The sequence below is a fragment of the Crotalus tigris genome, unplaced genomic scaffold (genome assembly GCF_016545835.1).
Source record: "Crotalus tigris isolate CLP2741 ecotype Arizona unplaced genomic scaffold, ASM1654583v1 scf7180000024141.418231, whole genome shotgun sequence".
NCBI classification, from domain to species: Eukaryota; Metazoa; Chordata; class Lepidosauria; order Squamata; family Viperidae; genus Crotalus; species Crotalus tigris.
The window spans coordinates 50003-73646 of record NW_024100409.1 but is presented as its reverse complement, the minus strand read 5'-3'; the positions used below and the strand labels follow the sequence as shown (position 1 = coordinate 73646).

The following is a 23644-nucleotide window of genomic DNA, read 5'->3' as shown; positions in this document are numbered from 1 at the left end:
TGTATAACATGTCTGTGCTTGGTAGCAAAATGGAAGCTGATACCAAAGACTGCAGTGAGTCGGCTATCCAGATCTATCCCAGGGAAGGCATCTCTACCTGATTGGAGGAAGATGCTGCCCTAGAAGACTCCTCGAGGCCAAGATGGTCACTCGGTGTCAGGAAGAAAGAGGACTGGGAAGAAAGAACCCAAAGAGTAAATTTCATCCAAAGAGGTCAGAAGAAGACTCGAAAGAAAAGGACAGAAATGCTCTCTGACAATAAAGAACTGGACAGGCAGTCAGACCTGAAGAAGGGGATCTTGAAGTGAGCCATCATTACATGATGGAAGTTTTTGAGGACCTAAAAGCCAAATCCCTGGGCTGCGAAGAAAAGAAGGAAGAACTAGCCAAGGAAGTCGAATGCAGTGAAGGAAAGACCATAATCACCGAGGTGGCAGGCAGAGCTGTGGGGTTGACAGAAATGGTGGAGGCTACTCCAGTAGACCAACAGCGAGCCACCCCTCAGACGGCTTGGTCTCCACAACCACCTTGACAGAGACTCCCCCAGATGAGCCAAAGCTAGTTCCATTGGGAGTTAAATTTGATGGGGATCCTTAACAATTGGGAATCTTCTTGGCTCATCCCATGCAAGTGTATGGGAGGTCTCTGCCCAACGATGCAGCTAAGATCAGGGTTGTCACTTTAGCCCTGGAAGGACTGCCACCAGATGGATGGTGACCTTGTATAACTGTGATGCTCCCAAACTTTAACCAATTCATGACCGCCCTGAAATGCCAGTTTGAAGATTGCTTGCCAGACCGGAAGGCTTGGGATCATATAAAAACAGTGAAACAGGGGCATTGACCAGTGGCCAAATACATGGAAGAGTTTCACAACTTGGCTTACTGCCTTGACTGGCCCAAAGTCATTCTGATAAGCTGTTTCCAAGATGGGCTGAACAACAGCCCATCTGTATGAATGATGTGTCATAGCTGAAGAAGTGGAAATTGACCAGACCCACAACCAGTGCTGTCCTATGAAGTCAGGGGGATGAAACCACATGGAGAAGAGAGGATAGGTCAGCAAAACCTCTGCAAACCAATCACATTCCTCTGCCTGCTTCAAGTGTGGCAAAGAAGGGCATCGTGCCATGGAATGCCACAGCAAAACTCTGGCTAGGAAGCCAGATTGGCCCGCTGGGGGAAAGCCAAGCAAGGCTACCCAGCGCTCGAAAGATATAGCCCTGAAGTCCACCTAGGTCGTGGAGCTACCCTGAGCCTCAAAGGCTGGGGGTAGAGCTCCAACCCCACCAGGTGACAAGTCGGAGATGTCGGAGATTGGTTATGATGAGGAATCATTGGTAAGTGGACCAAACAACACCATAACTATGCCCATATAACTGTCAATCCCAGGCACGGGCAGGAGAATGACATAATCGCACTACTGGACTCAGGGTGCATCTGGTGCTTAATAAGCCCCAGCCTAGTTGGGAAAATGGGAGTTCCTCTAAGGAAACTCAAGGATCCCATTGCCTTTTGTTAGCTCGATGGGTCCATGACAGGGTGCATCCCGGAAAGCTTTGTCACCAAATCCTTGGGACTCACCATGGGATGCCACTCAAAGACTTTGGCTTTCATTGTGGCTCCCAGCATGGAATGGCCCCTTTTCCTTGGACTAACCTGGTTAAAGAAATGGAACCACCTAATCAACTGGATAGAGTGGCATCTAAAGTTCCCAAGGAAGAGAGCTCCTCCCCAGGGATTGCCTGCTAAAAGAATGGAGGGTCTGAAGCAAGAATTAGTGTCCACACTGAGTGAGCAAGAGATTTGGAGCAATTCCAAAAGAGTACCGTGATTTAGCTGAGGTTTTCAGTGAAAAGAGGTCAAATGGGCTCCCCCCCCTCACCAGGCAACGGACTGTGCAATTGAAATCATCCCAGGGGCTAAATTACCTAAACCAAAACTATATTCAATGACCCCTAGGAAAGTAGATGAGCTGCACAAGTTCATTGACAAGAATTCAGCTGGCCAGGACTCAGATGGCAACCTCTGTGCTATTCAGAGAGAAGAAGGATGGGTCTCTTTGTCTCTGCATGGATTATTGATGTTTGAAGATGGTATCCATGGAAAATGTGTATCCCCTGCCCCTTATGAGGGACATGGTAGCTCACCTAGTAAAAGAATTTTTTTTTTCTAAGTTAGACTTGCAAGAGGCATACTATTGCATCAGAATTAAAGAGGGGGATGCTTTCAACTGCCCCCTAGGTTGCTTCTAATTCAGGGTGCTCTCTTTCAGGTTACAGGGAGCCCCAGCAGTGCTCATGCAACTAATCAATGAGGTCATCTATGAGCACCTACAAGGGGGTTCAGGTGTATTTGGACGATATCTTGATCTACACCAAAACTAAAGCTGAACATGTTAAGTCAGTTAGGGCAGTCCTAAAGAAACTCCACACTGCTAAATTGTACTCCAAATTCTCGAAGTATGAAATCCATAAGGATAGAATTGACTATCTGGGCTATGCGTCTTCCACGAAGGAGTGGAGATGGACTCAGAGAAAAGTGTGGGCCGTCATGGAGAAGACCTCTTCCCGCAGCAGGAAGCAGTTACAGAGCTTTCTGGAGTTTGCCAACTTTTACAGGCAATTTATCCCCTCGTTTGCCCTCTGCTTACTTACAAATTTCTGTATCATCTCCAACTAGTTTTGTTCTTCCTTTCATTTCCCCTCCCTTTCCCTCCCTTTCATGTTAGTCCCTTGTCTTCTGTCTTTTTGATTTTCTTTTTCTACTGCAGCAAGTAGTGTGCATGCATGTGTCTGAGACTGATTTGTATATTATATGCCAGCAGGAAATCAATTAACTTTATAAATAAGCTATTTATATTAAAGGTAAATTATTTTAAATTAGTGATTATTTCAATTATTATTTATTTGTCAGCTTTATATAGTTGCTCATCTCATGATCATGACTCTGGACAATGTACAATAACAGCAGTATACATTTGGAAGGAGATAATTCTGGCCAAGCTGTTTTTTGATGTAGCTGTGGCAACTCAGCATGCATCCAGTTTTGGTCACCATGATGTAAAAAAGACGCTGAGACTCTAGAAAGAATACAGAGAAGAGCAACAAAAATGATTAGGGGACTGGAGACTAAAACATATGAGGAACGGTTGCTGGAATTGGGTATGTCTAGTTTAATGAAGAGAAGGACAAGGGGGTACATGATAGCAATGTTCCAGTATCTCAGGGACTGCCACAAAGAAGAGGGAGTCAAGCTATTCTCCAAAGCGCCTGAAGGCAGGACAAGAAGCAATGGATGGAAACTAAGCAAGGAGAGAAGCAACCTAGAACTAAGGAGAAACTTCCTCACAGTTAGAACAATTAACCAATGGAACAACCTGCCTCCAGAAGCGGTAAATGCTCCAACACTGAAAGTTTTTAAAAAGAAACTAGAGAGCCATCTGTCCGAAATGGTGTAGTGTTTCCTGCCTGAGCAGGGGGTTGGACTAGATGACCTCCAAGGTCCCTTCCAACTTTATTATTTATTTATTTATTTATTTATGAGACTTATATACCGCTTTAAGTGCAAGCACTCTCTAAGCGGTGTACACCAGTAAGCAATGTATATATATATATTTACATTGCCCCCAACAATCTGGGTCCTCATTTTACCTACCCCGGAAGGATGGAAGCCTGAGTCAACCTTGAGCCGGTGAGAATTGAAACGCTGACCTGCTAAACACAGTCAGCTAAAGTGGCCTGCAGTACTGCACTCGAACTGCTGCGCCACCTCGGCTCTTTATAAAGAGCCACCTCGGCTCTTTAACAATTATTATTATTGTTATTATTATTATTAATAATAATAATAATAATACATAAACATATATGCAAATGTGTCACATGTATATATTCATGACAGGAAATTTTCTTCAGGAATGGAGCTAGCACTGATGCTAGGACAGCTAGGATTGGAGTTGGAGAAGTTGGGTATTGGACAAAACTATGGTCCACATTTGAATGGTGGGTTTATTTTAAACAGAGCATCATTTTCTTTCAGATATAATAGCTGAACACTGGTTTGAATTAACATAGCTTTAGGAGAGGTCCTTGACTGACAAAAACTGGCTTAGTATTGTGGTGCATCATCCTTTTTCATCACTTTCTGATGTTCCTCTGAATCTGTGATCAGAACCAATCAGAGAAATTTTCCTTGTAGCATAAGGCATGCGTAAGAGCACTGGATGCTATTTTTAGCACAGTTTTTTTTTCCCTTCTAGCAAATGGAATGCCACCATAGGAAACTGCTACATCTTCTTAGAGGTTGTTATTTTTTTACATGTCTATCACTTCCTACTTTTTCATTTGTTTTTTATTCAGCTTGTTAAACTTCATGACTGATTGCTCCCCCCCCCCTTTTTTTATAGCCCAGCACAGCAAGTTTCATTATTTGGTGTCAAGGACGTCAAAATGACATAATCAACAAATGGGTAAGAGTCAGTGCATTGTGGTTAGTAAATTCTACTTTTTTTCTTTGAAAAATGAAAGGGGGTGGTTCTCTAAATCAGCGGTTCTCAACCTGTGGGTCGGGACCCCACTTGAGGTCGAACGACCATTTCACGGGGGTCGCCAAACAATGCAGTCCGCCATTTTTTCCCCTTTTCCTTAGCTGTGCTACTCCCTTTTATTCTATTGGCTTTTGAAAGCCAATAGAATAGACTCTCTTGAATAGAATCTAATTCTATTGGCTTTCAAAAGCCAATAGGAATTGTCCAGGCTGTCTCTGCCCTGCTGAGCCCTCCAAAAGTCCCATTCTGCAAATGGTGCTGCAAGTTGTCTGCAGCGAGCTGTCTGGAAGTTTCCACCCCTCCCTGCTGAACAACTACTAAAAATGTAAGTAAAAGAGGGCCAGGGGTGGGAGGTGGGAGGCCAGCAGGCGCAGGGAGGGTTGCTGGCGTGCGTGGGGCCCGGCGGGTGCCTTACCACCCTTGGGCTGGGCCAGCTGGTGGCCCAGCAGGTGGTCACCCTGCATCATCGCTGCTCCTTGCCAGCTATGCCTCGGCCGGCGCAGGGGGCGGTACCACGCATGCGCGGCGCTCCCAGGCAAGGAAAGTCCTCGACTTATGAGTAGTTGGGTAGTCACCGACTTACGACCAGTTGGGTAGTCCTCGACTTATGACCGGTTGAGTAGTCCTTGACTTACGACCGGTTGGGGGTCGCGGCATTAAAAAGGTTGAGAACCACTGCTCTAAATGGTCCAAATAATTATATATTCGCTTTCACATATAAGGCATTACTCTTTCTTTTTCAGCTAGACACCAAATGAGAGGGGGATTCAGCACTATGGACTATTTGCTTAGCATTTGTTAAGGCTGTTTGAATAATGTAAATATGCTTTGCACATAAATTGAATTTAATGACATGCACCTTTAAAAAATAAACACAATGCTTTCTCTATGAGAGGGGGAAAGGAGTATTTCCCTGCTATTTTTACACCAATCAAACTGTTTACAAAAGGTTTCCAACCTTTTGAGCTTGAAGTCCAAACACCTTAAAGTTTCCAAGGGTGAGAAATACTGGTTTCTTGCACAATCTGGCTACCAATTCATAATATTATTCTGCTGATCAAAGCAAGCCGGCCCCTGAGAGATGGATGGAAAGGATCCCAGTTCCAGATAGGTATCCATCCTGAAATCATATGAAAAATCTGCACTGCATCTCACAATCAGGAAATGTAATCTGCATCTTTTTGTAAATACATAAGTAATATTGCATAAACATACAGTATCTGATTTTTACTTATTTTTTACAAAGGTAAAGAATACAAATAAAACATTTGGATTCTTCTTTGCTGTTTTCTTTTCCTACCCTATAGCCGAGGTCTAAGTTGCCTGCTTTCTCATTCCCCATGCAAAGCAAATACTGCACTCAAAAGAAGTTTTGGTAGCATTCTACTCAGAACTGGTTTTTTTTTTTCTTCCGTCCATTCCCAACCACTCCTCCCTTCCTTACCTACTTGACTAAAAATAGATTTTAAAAGCATACATAAAATTCACATTTATTATAAATAAATAACTCATTCGTCTCATCTTTCTCTTGCTCTTCCGTTCTTCTGTTCTCCCAGAAAGCTCTCCCGAAGGCTATCCAGCCAGTACATCAAGTAGCAAAAGATAGAAAAAATGCTGGGTACTGTCTCTCCAAGACCTACCGACGGCCAATCTCAGGAATGAACCCCGGTAGGCCCATGAACGAGCGAGCGAAGGAATGAATGGAGGGAAAGCCTGGGAAAAAAATGAATGGGACCTCGCGCGCTCGCGCCCGCACAGACCCTCCCGCTTACAATTTCGCCGTGAATGGCGGCCCTTGTTCCCGCGAAGGCCGCAGGGGGGCACTGTGCCCGCATTGCCCACTCGGACGCAGCTGGACTCCCCTCGAGGCGCACGTGTCTCGGGAAGGGGAGGCCAGACGCCAAGGCGGAATGTCACCTGGAGACAACGGTGGCGGCCGTTGGGGCGCCTGTGTGTGTTTGGCGAGAAGCGCTGAGGTGTGGGTGCCGGACGCAAGTGCAGCAGCCAAGCGTCGGGGCGATGAAGGCGGAACGAGGAGGGAGGGGCTGCTATAAAAATAACTCAACGAGGCACACTTCAGCGAAGCGTCCCCGTCTGAGTAAGGGGACGAGATGAGGCGCCCGAGGATGGGAGGCGCCCGGCGCAAGAGGCAGCCACTGGTCGGCTCTTTTGCAAAGGCACGAGGAGACGGAGTAATGTCGTTATCCTCCCACCCCAACCCGCCTCGTGCACATCTAGCGTCTCCCATAAGGAAGGGCAGAGGAAAGGGACGAAGTTCTGCTGTCCAAATTTGCATCGCCGGCATGGACGTCCGGTGAGCGGCTCCTCGTCTCCTCGGCATGTCAGTAAATCGGAGCGGGCTGAATGGCTCAAGGCCGCAGGACCAGCTCACCTTGGACAGGCCCCCTTGGGTGGCTTCCACCTTGGCCGTGATCCTTATCTTCACCATCGTGGTGGACCTGCTGGGCAACTTGACGGTGATCGTCTCCGTGTATAGGAACAAGAAGCTGAGGAACGCTGGTGAGAAACGGGAAGCCGAAGGAGGGTGGCAAGAAAGTTGCAAACCAACCCAGCCGCGCTCCGGACGGGACTCCGGGGAGAGGAGTGGAGATCGGGAGGGTTGAGGGGGCCGACGGTCACTCCGGCCCGGGACAATATTCCCCTGCAAGTCATAAAGGCATTTCTTCTGACAGCCAGGCGCCCAATCATTTTTCTCCCCCTCCCCCAGAAAGCGATTGCTTGCCTCCCCTAGCGCCCTCCCGCTTTAATCTGGCTGGCACTCCTGTACAACTAGGGTCCATCCAGCCGCCCTATTTTTATTCTCCGGACTCTGCCGGGTGGCTGCAAGGCAGGTTTTGTAGCTCAAGCTAGGCTTCTCCAGAAGTTTGGGGTGGCACCCTTCCTATGACCTGCCCATAGGATGAACCCATCTCGTGTATCCCCTCTTTTTTTCTATGGCAGTGGTTCTCAACCTGTGGGTCGGGACCCCATTTGCCAAACAACGCAGTCCGCCATTTTTTCCCCTTTTCCTTAGCTGTGCTACTCCCTTTTATTCTATTGACTTTTGAAAGCCAATAGAATAGACTCTCTTGAATAGAGTCTAATTCTATTGGCTTTCAAAAGCCAATAAGAATTGTCCAGGCTGTCTCTGCCTGCTGAGCCTGCCAAAAGTCCCATTCTGCAAATGGTGCTGCACAAGTTGAGTAGTCCTCGACTTACGACCGGTTGGGGGTCGTGGCATTAAAAAGGTTGAGAACCACTGTTCTATGGACTTTAAGTGCTCAAGTTTTACAAGGTTTGCAGGTTGCCCTCGCTGTTATTCCTGAGCCCCCATACTATGAAAAGCACCAGCTTCAGAGGGGGTGACAAAAAACAAGGGGGCTGAAATGTTTTTTTTTTCCTCCACTTCAGATGGGAGGGTAAAGAAGAAGATTTTTTTTTTTAGCAGAAACCAGGTTTTAGGCCAGTGGTTCTCAACCTTTCTAATGCCGCGACCCCATAATACAGTTCCCCATGTTGTGGTGACCCCCAACCACTTATACATCACCGGGTGCCAGGGGCGTGGCCAAAGAAAAGGAGGAAAAAAATGGTGGACAGCCTTGTTAGGCGACCCCCGTGAAATGGTCGTTCGACCCCAAATGGGGTCCCGACCCACAGGTTGAGAACCACTGTTTTAGGCTGTTATATAAAACTCCATGCTCAGTGTAAATAGTAAGATCCAGTCCCAGTTGGAGTCATGTAGTCCAGCAAGAGAGAGAGGCAATAAAATTCTCCCTTAGATGAATATGGAAAGAGAGATGGTCAATTAAACCATACTCTGTGTTATTTAATCCAGGGTAAGAAATAGTGGTTATTTGTACAAAGTGAATATGTTGCTTCCTTGCCTCTTTGCGGTGCAGCCAATTCAATGCTAACCCATTCTTTGGCCTTTCCTCTGGCTATTTAATTCATTGGGAGATTGTTAGGCAGCTAAACAAAGTTTTACTTCTTCCTATTTAAAGAAGAGAATCTCTTAAGAAAATCTGCCTTCTTTGATGCTTGATCTAATAAAGCAAGGTCCTTTTCTTCTTTGCTTTATCAAGTCGGTGCACACATATTCTAAATCTAGTCATTCGTACCTCTCTGGCCCTTTTAAACTTTCATTAAGAAAAAACTCTTGTTCGCTAAAGGAACAGAAAACACATGACACCTGCAGGGAACAGAAAACAAGTGCAAGGAATTGCGTCAGCAAAGCAGACAAATGTATTTCCACACCATCTTCTAGAATTCCAATCTTTAGTTGATGCTCTGAATGAAATGTCTTGCCAGCTTTTGAAGGGTGTCACATGGAATGTTAGTTGGTCTTACACAGTGTTTTGACAATCTGGGCAGATGAAATCTGACGATTGTGGGACTAATTGCACAAATGTCCATGGGCATCTATCCATGGGCATCTCCCACAAGGGCCTGAGATAACTGTTTCAGACACAGGATACATTCATCAGCCTTTTGGACAGACTCTGATAAGAACACCTGCAGTAGCCTTGTATCTGGAGAGTGTCTGTTATTTGATACATTGTAACCACCCCTATATACGTCTTTTGATTATGCTGTGTGATGTAAAAACCTTAGTAACAATAAAAGAGGGTGCTGGAGTCAGCTCTGGGCTCTCATCCCGAGATACCTGTCTGCGTGTCTCATTCTCCATGGGAGACCACCACATCTGGTGACCCCGACGTGATCCACTGAAGGATACGTCCCTGCCAACCCTTTACTTATCGCCTGGAATAGGCTTGGTGCACCCGACGAAGTTGCTGGCAACTGACTCCTCTTCGTAAGTATGGGGGGTGGAATGTCTCACGCTCAAAAGCAGCATGTGGAAGAGCTGAGGCTACTTGGCAGGAAAAAATATCTTACTGATCAGGAACAGAAATTAACCCGTCACCTTTCTAAATCTGAGGCTGTCAAATTGCTTGCTTACGTTTGGGCTAACTGCTCATCCTATCCGGAGTCTGGATCTTTAAGCATATTGGTCTCATGGAGGAAAATTGGTTGCAAACCAGCTGACTGATCAGCTTATAAAAATCCACTTGATAAACCTATGCTGAATTGCCTCATCAGCCCCCCTGGGTATAAATCCGTCTGTTATGTTGCCTGCCACTCCCTTACCCCAGTCTGATAAATTGGTTTTGAAACCCTCCTGTCCCTGCCAATTTTATGGATTCTGATAAACAGCAAACAACCTCTCCTGTTCCTGCCACGTTGCCTCCTCTCTCCTCTCTCTCTCTCTCTCCTGGAATCATGCGTGGTGCTTTTCAAAAGGCTTTAAATAATGGTGATTTAAGCGTTTCTGAACTATCCGAGACAGAGTTGTTCCCTGTTAATTACCAACAGACTGCTAAAGGGTTAATAGTGGGTTGGGAGGCACTTCCCCTGGCTATGATCAGAGAATTGAAAAAGGCTACAAAAGATTATGGCATAACCAGTCCCTATACTAGAGGACTAATACATTCAATTGCTAGTGCATATAGAATGTTGCCTCAAGATTGGAAAGATCTGTTCCGCATGCTTCTTAACGGAACACAATACGTAGTCTTTGAATCTGAATATAAAAGAGAGGCACAAAAGAGAGCTAATCACCCAGGTTCACAATACACAGCAGAACAACTCTTTGGAGAAGGCAATTTTACTACCCTTAATGCTCAAGCTCAAACTTTTACTCCCTTTGCATTTCCTATCATTAATGCTTGTGTTCTTTCTGCCATGGCTCTTGTTGATGAGTCTGGAACCCCGATTCAATCTTTTTCTGCCATTCACCAAACTGCAACTGAATCCTATGCAGACTTTGTGAATTGCCTGCAAGTTGCCATTGAGCATCAAATTTCAAACAGAGATGCAGCAAATGAAATCCTCATAAAATTGGCTTATGAATATGCAAATGCAGACTGCCAGTCCATTCTTAAACCAATTGTTTCCAGTCCCACGGCCACTCTGGCAGACTTTCTTAAAGCCTGTCGCATTGTGGGAACCAATGCTTTTCAAATGGACACTCTTGCAGCTGCAATCCAAAAGGGGAATCAACCCCAAGGCACTTGCTTCAATTATACTCTTCAGATGTATTGCAACTTTCTCTTGCTGACTGGGCAGGATCTGTTTCCTGTCATGTTCCCTCTGACCCTCGCTTCCAACTCCTTAATAATGTTTCAATTTCTCTGCATTCTCCCATTTCCTCCTCTCCCATTCCTAATGCTGTCACCCTGTATGTTGATGGCAGCAAGACTTATGGTTCATGTGTATGGAAGGAGGGTGAACAATGGCACACAAAAATTACTCCTCCTCAAACTTCTGCTCAGCGTGCTGAACTTGCTGCTACAATATTGGCCTTACAAACTTTTTCTTCTGAACCTTTTAATCTTATTTTAGATAGTCTTTATGTATATAAAGTTCTCACCTCTTTATCTGATTCATATGTGTCACCCTCACTGGATGACTCTCTCCTCAGTCTCTTTCTCACACTTCAATCCCTTCTTCATTCCCGCTCTACTTGTTTTTTTCCTGCTCATATTAGAAGTCACCAACCTTTCCCTGGTATTATCTCCGAAGGCAATGCCAAGGCGGATGCTGCCGCTTCGGCTGCCTCCACTCACCAGGACGTTTCTGTCCTTGTTTTATCTCCCATAACCCCATGGGACAGCCATTCATATTTTCATCAAAATAAGAAGGCTTTAATGAAACAATTTTCTTTAACAGCTACGGAGGCTGCGGCTATCATACAACAATGTCCCACCTGCAGCCTCCAAGCACACTCTGTTCCTCAAGGGGTCAACCCAAGAGGGACGCAGAGCTGTCAACTTTGGCAAATGGATGTTACACAATATTTGCCATTTGCCCCTTGGAAATACTTGCATGTTTCCATTGACACCTATTCAGGTTTTATTATGGCCACCCCTCAAAGGGGTGAGTCTGCTAAACATGTTATTAATCATTGTATTCGTATCTTTTCTATCCTGGGCAATCCAAAAGAAATTATGCATGCAAAAAAGAAAGGGGAAAATACCCCCGGCTTGCCTGGGATACAAAACACTCTTAATCTTGTACTTTTTACCTTAAACTTTTTGAATGTTTCTGGCACCCCTGGCTCAACTGCCGCAAGCAGGCATTTTTCTGCTTCTCCCACAGATTCTTCACGCCCCCAGGTATACTATCGACGTTTGCCTGATCCCACCTGGAAAGGGCCTGCCTCCCTCATTACTTGGGGTCGAGGCTATGCTGCAATAGACGACCATGGCGAGATCATTTGGACTCCAGCTCGTTGTGTTCGTCCTTATATGGCTCAACGTACACCACCTCAACCAGGCATATGAGGATCAGGGACTGTGGGCTTTTAATGCTTTTGTACGGGATGCCAGGCGCACTGCTCTTACACTTAACGTCACGAACTGTTAGATCTGCATGCAAATTCCTGGTGACAGTCGTGGTGGTCTTATTTTCCATGCCATTCCATTCAATGAAACAGGATGGAAGCAGCTGTGGAGCATAACTACAGAGACATTGAATATGACATATGCTGTGGGTGCTCGTATAATGGAACCTGCCAGATTTTGTTTTTATAGCACAGGACTATTCCGTACTGCCATTTATTTGGGAACTTATAGTAATTGTCAACAAGTTATTATATGGAATTCAGCAAAGAAATGTAAATCCATCAAAAGCAACCTTACTAAGGTAAATGACACTTATCAAAGCAATCAATGGACAAACATCAGTACCTACATGGCTTGCCTTGACATGGAATCCATAATAACATTTGCTAATGAGTCTCACCAGGGTTATTATGAGTTACCCGATATGTGGCTACTATGTGGCCGTAGAGCCTATCGCCAGGTGCCTAAGGATTGGAAAGGCACCTGTACACTGGGCCTTTTGACTCCTGCTATATATGCCTTGCCTCATCTCCCTGATGGACGCCTGCGGAACAAACGTGATACTGGTTCCTCGGATCCACCCCTAACATTGGGTGGTAGTTTAGAGACTCAAATCAGCAGAGGGATTCTACCCAATCTAGGAGTTGCCATGAACTATAGAGACCTTCATTTGCTTAACAATTGGACTGTTCATATGTTTAATGAAACAATTAACAGCATTAAAATGATTAATCAAGAAATGGGGGAAATAAGGGAAGTAGTTTTGCAAAATCGGTATGCTTTAGATATTATTTTAGCAGCAAAAGGCGGTGTATGTGCCTTAATTCATTCTCATTGTTGTATGTATATACATGATTTTCAACCTAATATTTCTGCTACAGCAAAGAAAATGGAATCTATGCTCCAGAATAATCCCTTACGCAGTGATGGATCAGGCACCGTGGATATTTGGGGTGCCCTTTGGTCCTGGCTACCAGATGGATCCTGGCTACGATCTTTGATTTCTATTATAGTAACCATTTTGATATTATTTGTATTGCTATGTTGTTGCATTCAATGTATTCCCTCCCTCCTGCAAATGTGCAAAAATGTTACGCCCTCCACTAGGAAGGACGCCTTAATCAGTGAATCAAGATCCCTTCTGGAACTGGAAGTGAGTAACATTGAAAAAACAGAAAAGCAGGAGATGTGGGACTAATTGCACAAATGTCCATGGGCATCTATCCATGGGCATCTCCCACAAGGGCCTGAGATAACTGTTTCAGACACAGGATACATTCATCAGCCTTTTGGACAGACTCTGATAAGAACACCTGCAGTAGCCTTGTATCTGGAGAGTGTCTGTTATTTGATACATTGTAACCACCCCTATATACGTCTTTTGATTATGCTGTGTGATGTAAAAACCTTAGTAACAATAAAAGAGGGTGCTGGAGTCAGCTCTGGGCTCTCATCCCGAGATACCTGTCTGCGTGTCTCATTCTCCATGGGAGACCACCACAGACGATGACTCTGGGAAAGCACATCTTTTTCCTGTGGTGTCCATAAGAGCACCTAAGTATTGCAATGTTTTCCAGAATTTGTGGGAGTTTTGGAATAAATCACCTCCTTACTGCTGCAAGGTAATTATTACACAATCAGAATGCAATCAAAGGAAATAGCCTTTCTTTGAGATATTTGCTGCTGGTGTTCTTTTCATCAGTCTGGGGAGTACCGAAAACAATATTATGTTCGTTTGTTGTGGGCGGGAGGCCACCTCACTGACTTTAGATTTTGAAACTCTACATTAAATAACACTTTGGGTTACAAAGTTAATTTCCATTTGCAGTATATAATTCTCATTGTCTTTTTCTTGCAGCCCTTTCTGCATGGCCCCTACACACACACACACACACACAAACACACACACACACAAATTTCTGCATGGAATGGAGATGTGTATTCTACAGTACTGACAGAAGGACAGATCAAGTAGAAACAAAATTTTACTTTGATATTGAAAATAAGAGGCAATAGGAATCAATTCTCCCAGGGCAAATGAATACAAGCACATTCTATTGCATACACTATATGCATACAAGCAAATTGGTTAGCATTCACATGGTCCCATCTGGGTCTTGCAACTTCTTCCTCACTTCTCCATTGACTTTACTTGTTGGAAACTGTCACAAGGAGGTGGTGACTTAATCATCCACAAGTTTCACTTGACAATGACAACAAGGACTGCCAGGAGTGCCATCACTAAGTTATGCAGTCATGTGACACAGTGCTTTAAGACCACATTGCTTAGTGACCAAATTTCCAGTTCCAATTACCATTGTTAAGCAAGGTTTACATATCCGTAACAACTTGGAGTGGTAGAATCATAATGTACAATTGTTTGAATGAGAGCTGTATATTGTTTTTCTATGTGAAACTATTTCCTTCCTAAGGCAAGTTTATTTTATTTATTAGGTTTATAATCTTACTTTCCTCCAAGAGTTCAAGGTAGTATTTGTTGTACTCCAATATTTTCTTCACAAAATGGTATTTTCTGAGCATAAGATTGGAATAGCTTATTAAATATAGTATATTAAATTGTATTGTGTACAGAATTCGTGAATAATTTAGTTTCTGTATTTACCTGCATTGCTGAGCCCAAAAATAAATCACTAGCCTCTTTAAGTGCGTTAACTGAGAGGCATTCTGAATCCATTAAATCCATCTTTTTCTACATCAAGTATAAAAAAGTTTGTTTTAAAGGAACATTATAGTTCCATGCTTGGTATTTTCAGCTTGAAGAGGAGTGGAGAGTCAGAATATTTATAGTCAGAATCACACTAAATATTTTTGGACTGTGCGAATGATGTAATGACATGATGTTCCAAAGTGTGTAAAACTGGACAACATATAAGGATTCCAGGTTTTTATAGGTTTTGTTCAGGGATAGAGGTAATATATTTCATTTTTTATGTTAATACTCTATTACTGCAGCACACCCAACCATTGGATGCAGCACACCCAACCATTCTTTTTCATTTTCTATCTAGAAATGGCATAAAATTGCACCATTGATTTTTATTAACCATACTATTGAAATTTGATAGCTGCAGAGCTTGGGGCAATATGGCAATGAATTAAACTATTCAAGATAACATAGTTGGGAAGAGCCAGTGCTTATAACCTTAGAAAATAACTCTTGTTTGGAGCAGGTAGACTAGATCAGGGCTTTTCAACTTTTTCACAGACTGTACCACCTTTAGAACATGACAATATTTGAGTACCACCAGTAGCTTAGCAAACTTAATGACCCCCCAAAACAACCAGGAAAAAACTTACCACATTTTTAATGGGAAACTTGTGCCTGCCCTTCTGCCATTAACCCTCCACTCTTCCCCCCCACAAAAGGCTACCAAAAGCCACATCCAATGGAGTCCCTCTGTCCCCCAAACAAAAAAAGATTTTCCTACCCCTCCTCAGCCTGATATCTAGGAACAAGGAAGCCCTCCCATTTGAAGCTTTCTAAACTTCCTTCATCCAGATTTGGAAAATAAACTGTGGCTGCCTTAATATTTACCCCAAACTAACCCGAATTCCAGAAATGTGATTTTACAGCTGATCAGAGTGGAGCGGGAAGGTGGGAGGAGAAGGAGGAAGAAGAGGAGAAGATGAGGGAGAAGAAGAAAAAGAGGAAGGAGAGGAGAAAAAAGAGGAAGAGGAGGAAGAAAAAAAGGAGAAATAGGAGCGGAGGGGGAAGGGGGGAAGAGAAAGAAGAAGAGGAGGAGGAGAAGATGAGGGAGAAGAAAGAGGACGAGGAGAAAAAAGAGGAAGAGGAGGAAGAAACAGGAGAAATAGGGGAGGGAGGAAGGGAGGAGGAGGAGGAGGAAGAAGAAGGAGAAGGAGAAAGAGAAGAAGAAAGTTTCTTTGAAATTACTGATCTGAATATGTGGCATTTCAATTAACCCATCTTGGCTTTTTTTTAGCAAGCTGCTCTCCTGGGCTCCTGCCCAGCTCACTCACTCACTAACTCAACTTTTACCTGAAAAGACATGCTTGCTAAACACACCACTTGCTAATCTTTGCCTGAAAACACGTGCTTGATAAACACATCGCTCGCTTGCTTACTCTTCTCCCCAAAACATGCTGCTTGCTCACTCACCCTTCCTCCAAAACAGGCTGCTCGCTCTGTCTCCCCTCACTGCTTTGGTAAGCAAAGCCTCTTCTCTTCTCAGTCTGCCCCTTTTATACCTTCTCTTCTCTCCACCCTCCTCCTCCTTTTCTTTTCCGGGTGCACCGGAAGCTCCAATTGCCATGTTGCCACGTGCACAGATCCTGGGGATTCTGCCAAGCTCTGCAGTTCCAGTTGATCTCCTCCAGGTCTGTGCGGCTCCGCTTTAACTTGTTTCCTCCCCCACTGCAATTAGCTAGGGCTCGCGTACCATTAGCCAGGTGGTAAAGTACCACTGGTGGTATGAGTACCACCGGTTGAAAAGCCCTAGACTAGATGAAGCAAATTCTAGTCAACCTAAGAGTAACTTCTTTGGAATAGGAGAGACTATTTTCTATAGTTTTCCATGATAAAATTCCAAAAACATAAAGATTATCCTGTGCACTCTGCTTTTGCCACAACTATTTTCAGAGTTTACTGTTCTCAGGCATATATGCCAAGTTTTTAAGGGTAGGTCTCAGTAATTCAGAATATCACTATCACAAGCTTATTTATAGACATATACAATGTGTGACATTAGTATGGCTAAAATAATAAAAAATGCTTTAGAGCAGTGGTTTTCAACCTGTGGTCCGTGGACCCTTGCAGAACACAATGTTGTCCAATGTTGTCTGTGAAGGCTTGAAGAAATGTTATGATTTAAATCTTAAGTTTTGGTGATCTGTGGCCACAAAAGATATTTAAAGGGGGTCCATGGTGAAGAAAAGGTTAAAATCACTGCTTTAAAGTATCGTGAATGAAACTAGCTGAGATCTATAGAACATGAGGGAAATTGTGGCTAAGGGAGATATGACTAGGCTACAAATGGTATTTTGCTAGAAACAAGGTTCTACTTCTTTAGTCTTCTATCCAGGGGTCCCCAATCCCTGGTCTGTGCATTGGTACCGGGCTGTGGCATGCCAGCAACCGGTCTGCACAAACAAGCAAAGCACCATCCATGGGATGCAGGCAGCACACAAAACCACGCACTCTCCAGTCCATGGAAAAACTTTTCTCCACAGAACCGGTCCCTGGTGCCCAGAAGGTTGGGGACCTCTGTTCTATGCCATGTTCAGAACTTCTGGCCATGTTTCATAAGCATGTCACACATATCTGCTTATTTGTCTTCATCCCAAGTATTGCTTTTCTAATTATCTTTTAATTATTATGGTCAAGGATGTACTAACACAGTGGTTCTCAATCTGTGGGACCCTTTTGGGGGTTGCACGAGCCTTTCACAGGGATTGCTTAAGACCATCGGAAAACACATATTTCTGATGGTCTTATGCAGGGCTTGTCAACCGCCTTCTCTCTCTCCCCCCCTCTGCTCCAGCTCACTTGTTTCTGGAAAATATGCTGCTTGGCAGCAGTCTGCACGAACTCTACCAAATGTGCCCTGCAGGGGGCGCATGAAGAGCGCAGGCACAGAGCAAAGCCCCGCCCTCCCCAGAGACTCATTGTGCAGCATCCGGATTGACTTCTTCTTGTGCACACAGGTCAGCCAAGGGGAGGCCACGCAGCACCCAACTCTTGCGCCCGTCAGCTGGCGACCCCTGAACTTGCACTTGTCAGCCAGGAGGTCTGGTGACAGCTGCAGGTCTCCTTTGCCACCCTGCAGGTCCTCGTCTCCTCCTGCACCCGTTCATGTTGAGCCCGCCGGGGCTTGACAGGGAGAGAGGGAGGGAAGGAGGAAGGGACTTCTCCTCTCCTAAGTTTTGATCGGCTTCCCAAAGGCGCCACAATCCTCATGAAAGCAAGGGGGAGAAGCAAAGAGGACGAGAAAGCTCGCGGCAGGCTCGAAGCAGCACCTGTCAGCGTTGGTGACGAGAAATTCTCCACAAACCCAGGGAAAGGTGGAGAAAAGAAGCCCCCTTTGGGAGGAAACTGCCACCTTCTTCTCCTTGGCTTTGCACTCTTCTGTTTCTCGGCAGCTGGGCTGGCAAGCCTCTCCTGGCTGGACCTTCGTTTCCTTCCCTCCCTCTTGGTCTCTTCCTCCTTCCCTCCCTCTCCCATTGTCCCTTCCTTTCTTCTTTTCCTTCGCCTCCCTTCCGTTCTTCCTTCCTTCCCTCTTGCCCAGGATCGGGGCGAGCCTCTACAGCTGAGCTGCGCTTCTGCAGCTGTAGCTGCTCTCCTTGGCTCCTGCCCAGCAAACTTGCTCGAGCTTTGATAGAAAACAAGCCGCTTGCTAATTTAGCAGAAGCACAAATCAGCTGTAGCCCGGCGCTGATCCTGGAGCTTCTGCTACCTTAGCAAGCGGCACGTCTTTTGGCAAAGCTGAGCAAGTGAGCTGGGCAGAGCTCTCCTGTCTCTGCCTGTGCAAAGGCAGGTTTGCCAGCAGCAAAGCCCCCAGCCACGCTGGCAGCCTATCCCCCTCCCCTTGTCCCTTCCTGGGCACGGGGGGGGGAGGAAGGAAGGAACGAAGAGGGATGGAAGTAAGGAACAATGAGAGAGGGAAGGAAGGAAGGAACAATGGAAGGGAGGGAAGGGATGAAGGGACAAAGAGGAAAGGAAGGAAGGAAGGAAGGAAGGAAGGAAGGAAGGAAGGAAGGAAGGAAGGAAGGAAGGAAGGAAGGGACAAGGGGAGGGAGGGAAGGAGGAAGAGACTAAGAGGGAGGGGAAGGAAAGAAGGAAGGAAGGGACAATGGGAGAGGGAGGGAAGGAGGAAGAGACTAAGAAGGAGGTGAAGGAAAGGAAGGAAAGAAGGAAGGGACAAGGGAAGAGAGGGAGGGAAGGAGGAAGAGATTAAGAAGGAGGTGAAGGAAAGAAAGGAAGGAAGGAAAGAAGGAATGGACAAGGGAAGAGGGAGGGAAGGAGGAAGAGATTAAGAAGGAGGTGAAAGAAAGAAAGGAAGGAAGGAAAGAAGGAAGGGACAATGGGAGAGAGGGAGGGAAGGAGGAAGAGACTAAGGGAGGGGAAGGAAAGGAAAGAAGGAAGGAAGGAAGGAAGGAAGGAAGGAAGGAAGGAAGGAAGGAAGGAAGGAAGGAAGGGACAATGGGAGAGGGTGGGAAGGAGGAAGAGACTAAGGTGAAGGAAAGAAGGAAGGAAGGGACAATGGGAGAGAGGGAGGGAAGAAGGAAGAGACTAAGGGAGGTGAAGGAAAGGAAGAAAAGAAGGAAGGAAGGGACAAGGGGAGGGAAGGAATGCAGACACCCACCCCAGTCCCATCCCAGAGACCCACAGATTCCCCCCCCCACAGGCACTCTGCAACCTGAGTGATCAGCTGGCCATGCCCCCTGGCCATTGATCATGTGACCCTGGGACACTGTGAATGTCATAAGTATGAATCAGTTGTCAAGCATCCAAATGTAAATCACATGATCCTGGGGATGCTGCAACAATCATAAGTGTGAAAAATGATCATTAATTCGCTTTTCTAGTGCTGTTGTAACTTCAAACAGTCACTAAGCGAATTGTTATAAGTCGAGGACTATCTATACTTTCCCATTTTTTCCTCTTTTTTTTTGGTCAAGTTTTTGATACCCCCCCTGGCCAGCTGGATGGGGGGTTAGGGGTCACCACAACATGAGGAACTATATTAAAGAGTCGCGGCATTAGGAAGGTTGAGAACCACTGTACTAACAGAATAATTATATTCCGTGTAAAATGTGGAAGTCTTGTGTTTATAAAGAAATTATCATTGTAATGAGCAGCACAATTCTAGGTCAATATGCTAAAAAAATCCATTCTTTGCAACTTTTTAAAATATTCCTAAAGATATTTAGGTTAAGGATTTCCCACTTAAATTGCAGTTTAAGTTTTCCATTACTCTTTTTTGGGAAAACAATGCCAGATTCTTTTATTAAAGCATTTGCAGCTGATGAACTGTTGAGAGAAGAAATTTAAAATGCAAACTTGACTCATTTTAAATAATTGTTATTAATTAAACTGTAACATTTAGCTATAACTGTTACAACTTCTGAATTCAGGAGTATTTAGTTATTCAATTACATATCTCATGTAATCTTATGTTTGTGAGAAGACTGTTAAATGAGACTCATCAAAACAACATGAATTCTGTGTTCTACTGATATGATATAAGTGCAGAGGATACAGGATATATAGAATAATATTTGTCCTGTGTGTTTTGTGAGAAAGGATTTTCTTTTAAGTTTCTAACTGATATTTAAAGCATTTAAGACAATAAATAAAAATAGTACATTTCTGCGTATGTGTACGTGTGTGCATGTGCATGCACACACGTACGTATTTTTTATTTGTAATGTATTATTTATGAAGAAGCTATAACTCTACAGAATAAGAATATGGAACCAGTTATTTGCTGACATTTTCACTATCAAAAACTTCACCACATGATGGAAATCTGACATAGATCAGAAGATGAATGAAGATGCCTCTTAAAGAAAATGTAAATCAGTGAATATCACCTTTTGTTTTTTCTCTGCAAGGAAAACATACTGATTAAGGCCATTTGGAAGTGATACCTTGAGGAAATCAATCTGTTTCTTCATTCTTTCCATCATGTTACCAAATGGCTAAAGAACATGGCAATTTGGATATCTGGATTTCTTTTAGCTTTTTGGGAAGAAAGTGGGTGGGTAGGAGAAAGCAAAAAAAAAAAAAAATGGCTATGCACTGTATAGAGAAGGCCACAATTCAGTATCTCTTCACAGCAATCATAACTTTTGCAACTAGAATTGCAGAACTCAAATCAAAGACTGATATCTCTCAGAGATCTCCTAAGAATGTTGTTCAAGAAAGTAATATGTTGCAGATATAAAGGGCTTTATCGTAGTAGAAGCCTGGATTTAGAAGATGTTCTTTCAGACTAAAAAGTTGGTGATATGACTGCTAGGACCCTTGTTTTATTGAATATCAGGTAGTCCCCGACCTACGACCACAGTTGAGCCCAAATTTTCTGTTGCTAAGTGAGGTATTTGTTAAGTGGGTTTTGCCCCATTTTATGACCTTTCTTGCCATAGTTGTTAAGTGAATTACTGCAGTTGATAAGTTAGTAACCTGGTTGTTAAGTGAATCTGGCTTCCCCATTGACTTTGCTTATCAGAAGGTCACAAAAGGTGATCACATAACCCTGGGAGACAGCAACAGTCATAAATATGATCCAGTTGCCAAACATCTGAATTTTGATCACACGATCATGAGGATGCTGTAAATGTCATAACTGTGATAAACGGTTATATGTCACATTTTTCAGTGCCGTTGTAACTTTGAACAATCATTAAATGAACTATTATAAGTCGAAGACTACCTGTACTTGACTGCAACAAGTTTCATCTAATTTTTTTTAGGATTTAACAGAATCTAACAGATCAATCACTGCTCTACATTGTGGTTTTTTGGCCCAGCAACAAAATCTTCTTTTCTACAAAAAACTATTGAATGTATGACCTATCTGCCCAATTCACTTTACTGTAATTGGCAGAAAAAGATGAGTATAAACAGAAGAAATGTCCATAGTACAGATAATACACATACAAATGTGCTAGTTCCTTTGAATGGATTGTGGCTGCTGACAGTTATTTGGGAAGAAAAAAAAAAGGTTCATCAGGATGATGGATTCATCTTTGTCCTTTATCTCTGTTGAACTTTATTTTTTCTATAACTTGAAGAACATGCACATAAGAATTTTGATGTGTGTGAGTTATTAATACTGGTAATCCCTGAGTTGCGAAGGTTCCCTTAGCAAACATTTGAAGTTATGCAATAAGAGACGCCAGCACTTACGAGCAATTCCTGAAATTATGAATGTTGCCACACCACGGCAGTCATTCACCCTTATGAGCAACTGCAGTGACACTGCAACATTCACCCTGGTTATTCCCTCCTTCCTCATCCTCACCCTAGGTCTCCCTAGGCACCAGGCCTTCAATATTCACCCTGTGAAGATTAAGATCCTTCACATTCTTGGCTGCTCCAGGCCTTCAGTGCCTTTGCAGAGAATGGAGGTCTAAAGTAGCGCAAGATCACGTGAGATCAGTGGGGTAAAATCTCATGCTATTGATCTCACATGATCTCATGGTACTTTAGGCCTCTGTTCTCTGCAACAGAGAATGTAACTGTAGCTGGGGGATGCTTCTGTGTGCCTCCAGAGGCTAGATCCAGGGGCCGCTAGATCTGAGGCTGGGGGATGCTTCCACGTGCCTCTGGAGGCTGGATCCGGGAGCCAGAGGGCCACGGAAGCATCCCCTGGTCTTACTTCTAGGCAGCAGCCTGGAAAAAGCCTCCAATGCCCGGATCCGGAACATGGAAGTGTTCCCCAGCCTCAGATCTGGGCAGCAGCAGGAACCACAGCAGAGAGGAGACAAATCTTTTCAAGGTGAGTCCAGTGCAGCAGGAAGGGAAGGAGAAGCATGAGGTATCTTAGTGGGTCGGGGAGGCCTTGAGGGCCTGTTCCATTACTAGGCCCTCCACGGCCGTTCCCACCCTGATATACCCCATGTTCACTTAATAAACCGTGTATGTCTTAAGGAGTGAGGGAGTGATCTCATTCAAAGTATGAGATTTATTCCCATGAGTTTTCGAGTTATGAATGGATTGAGCAGGCTCTATTACACTCGTAACTCGAGGACTACCTGTAATTGTTAATAAATAAATTCAGTAATTGTTAATAAATAAATTCATTTCATTAATCAACATGATTCTTTGAGTTAAACATAGAAATTAGAAGTGGTGCATTTTTGCATAACATTATAATAGTTTGTTTCAGTGGTTAAGGCATTAAGTTGGGAAACTGCATTTTACTACTCCAAATCTCAATTTTTAACTTTCAAGGCACAATTCATCATTGAAATATAAATATTCAGAGTCACTAATTACTGCTTGTTTTAATTTATCTCATTATTATAAGGACAATGTGGATAAGGCAGAATTCAAAGTTGGGAACTGATATCCCCAGGACATCTGTCCTATATGGGAAATATTTCCAAAGTATTACCAAACCCAAACTGCTCTTAGCCAAACAAGAAGATTGTTAATCGAATTCAATAATGTTGAGCATGAATGAGTAAGCTGTATATCTCTTTATGAGATATAGAAAATCATTGTTATGCAAATTTTACTGAAATAAATATAAATAAAACCATGAGTCTTTCATAATCAGAAAGCAGCCTTGGAAACATTCACTTCTGATCTTGTGTAAATTTTCTCTTTTCACAGATACTCTTAGGGCATAGTTTAGAACTGGATTTGTATCAATCCTGGAGAGGTTAAGGCCAGTCTTTAATTTGTGAATGATAACTGTCAAAGAATAAGCATAATATCTGTACCAAGGCTTCATAAATAGTAGGAATGGTAACATAAGTCAAAACATACCAGGAGTATACAAAAGATTCAAAGGAGGTGCTTCATGATGTTGTTCGTCCATTGATTTCTATGAAGACCTTGACATCTTCATGATACATGGGAGCATAACAAAGTGTTGCTCTTTGAATCATTAAAACAGCCACATTTTTTTCAAGACTTAGCTGGATACATTGAAAGCTATTCCACTTGTCTCTGGATGTCTTATGAAGTTTACATTTTAGCTGTTTTG

The 23644-nt window shown here is 43.8% G+C and overlaps 1 protein-coding gene across 1 annotated transcript in view; it reads left to right on the top strand.

Annotated features, from left to right (window-relative positions):
* The first annotated feature begins 6442 nt into the window (after positions 1-6442).
* LOC120298795 (melatonin receptor type 1A-like) overlaps positions 6443-23644 on the top strand; it is a 30047-nt gene continuing 12845 nt past the window's right edge. Inside the window, 1 exon segment of the mRNA XM_039322834.1 lies at positions 6443-7065. Coding sequence (XP_039178768.1) covers positions 6885-7065 — 181 coding nt within the window. The 5' untranslated portion in view covers positions 6443-6884.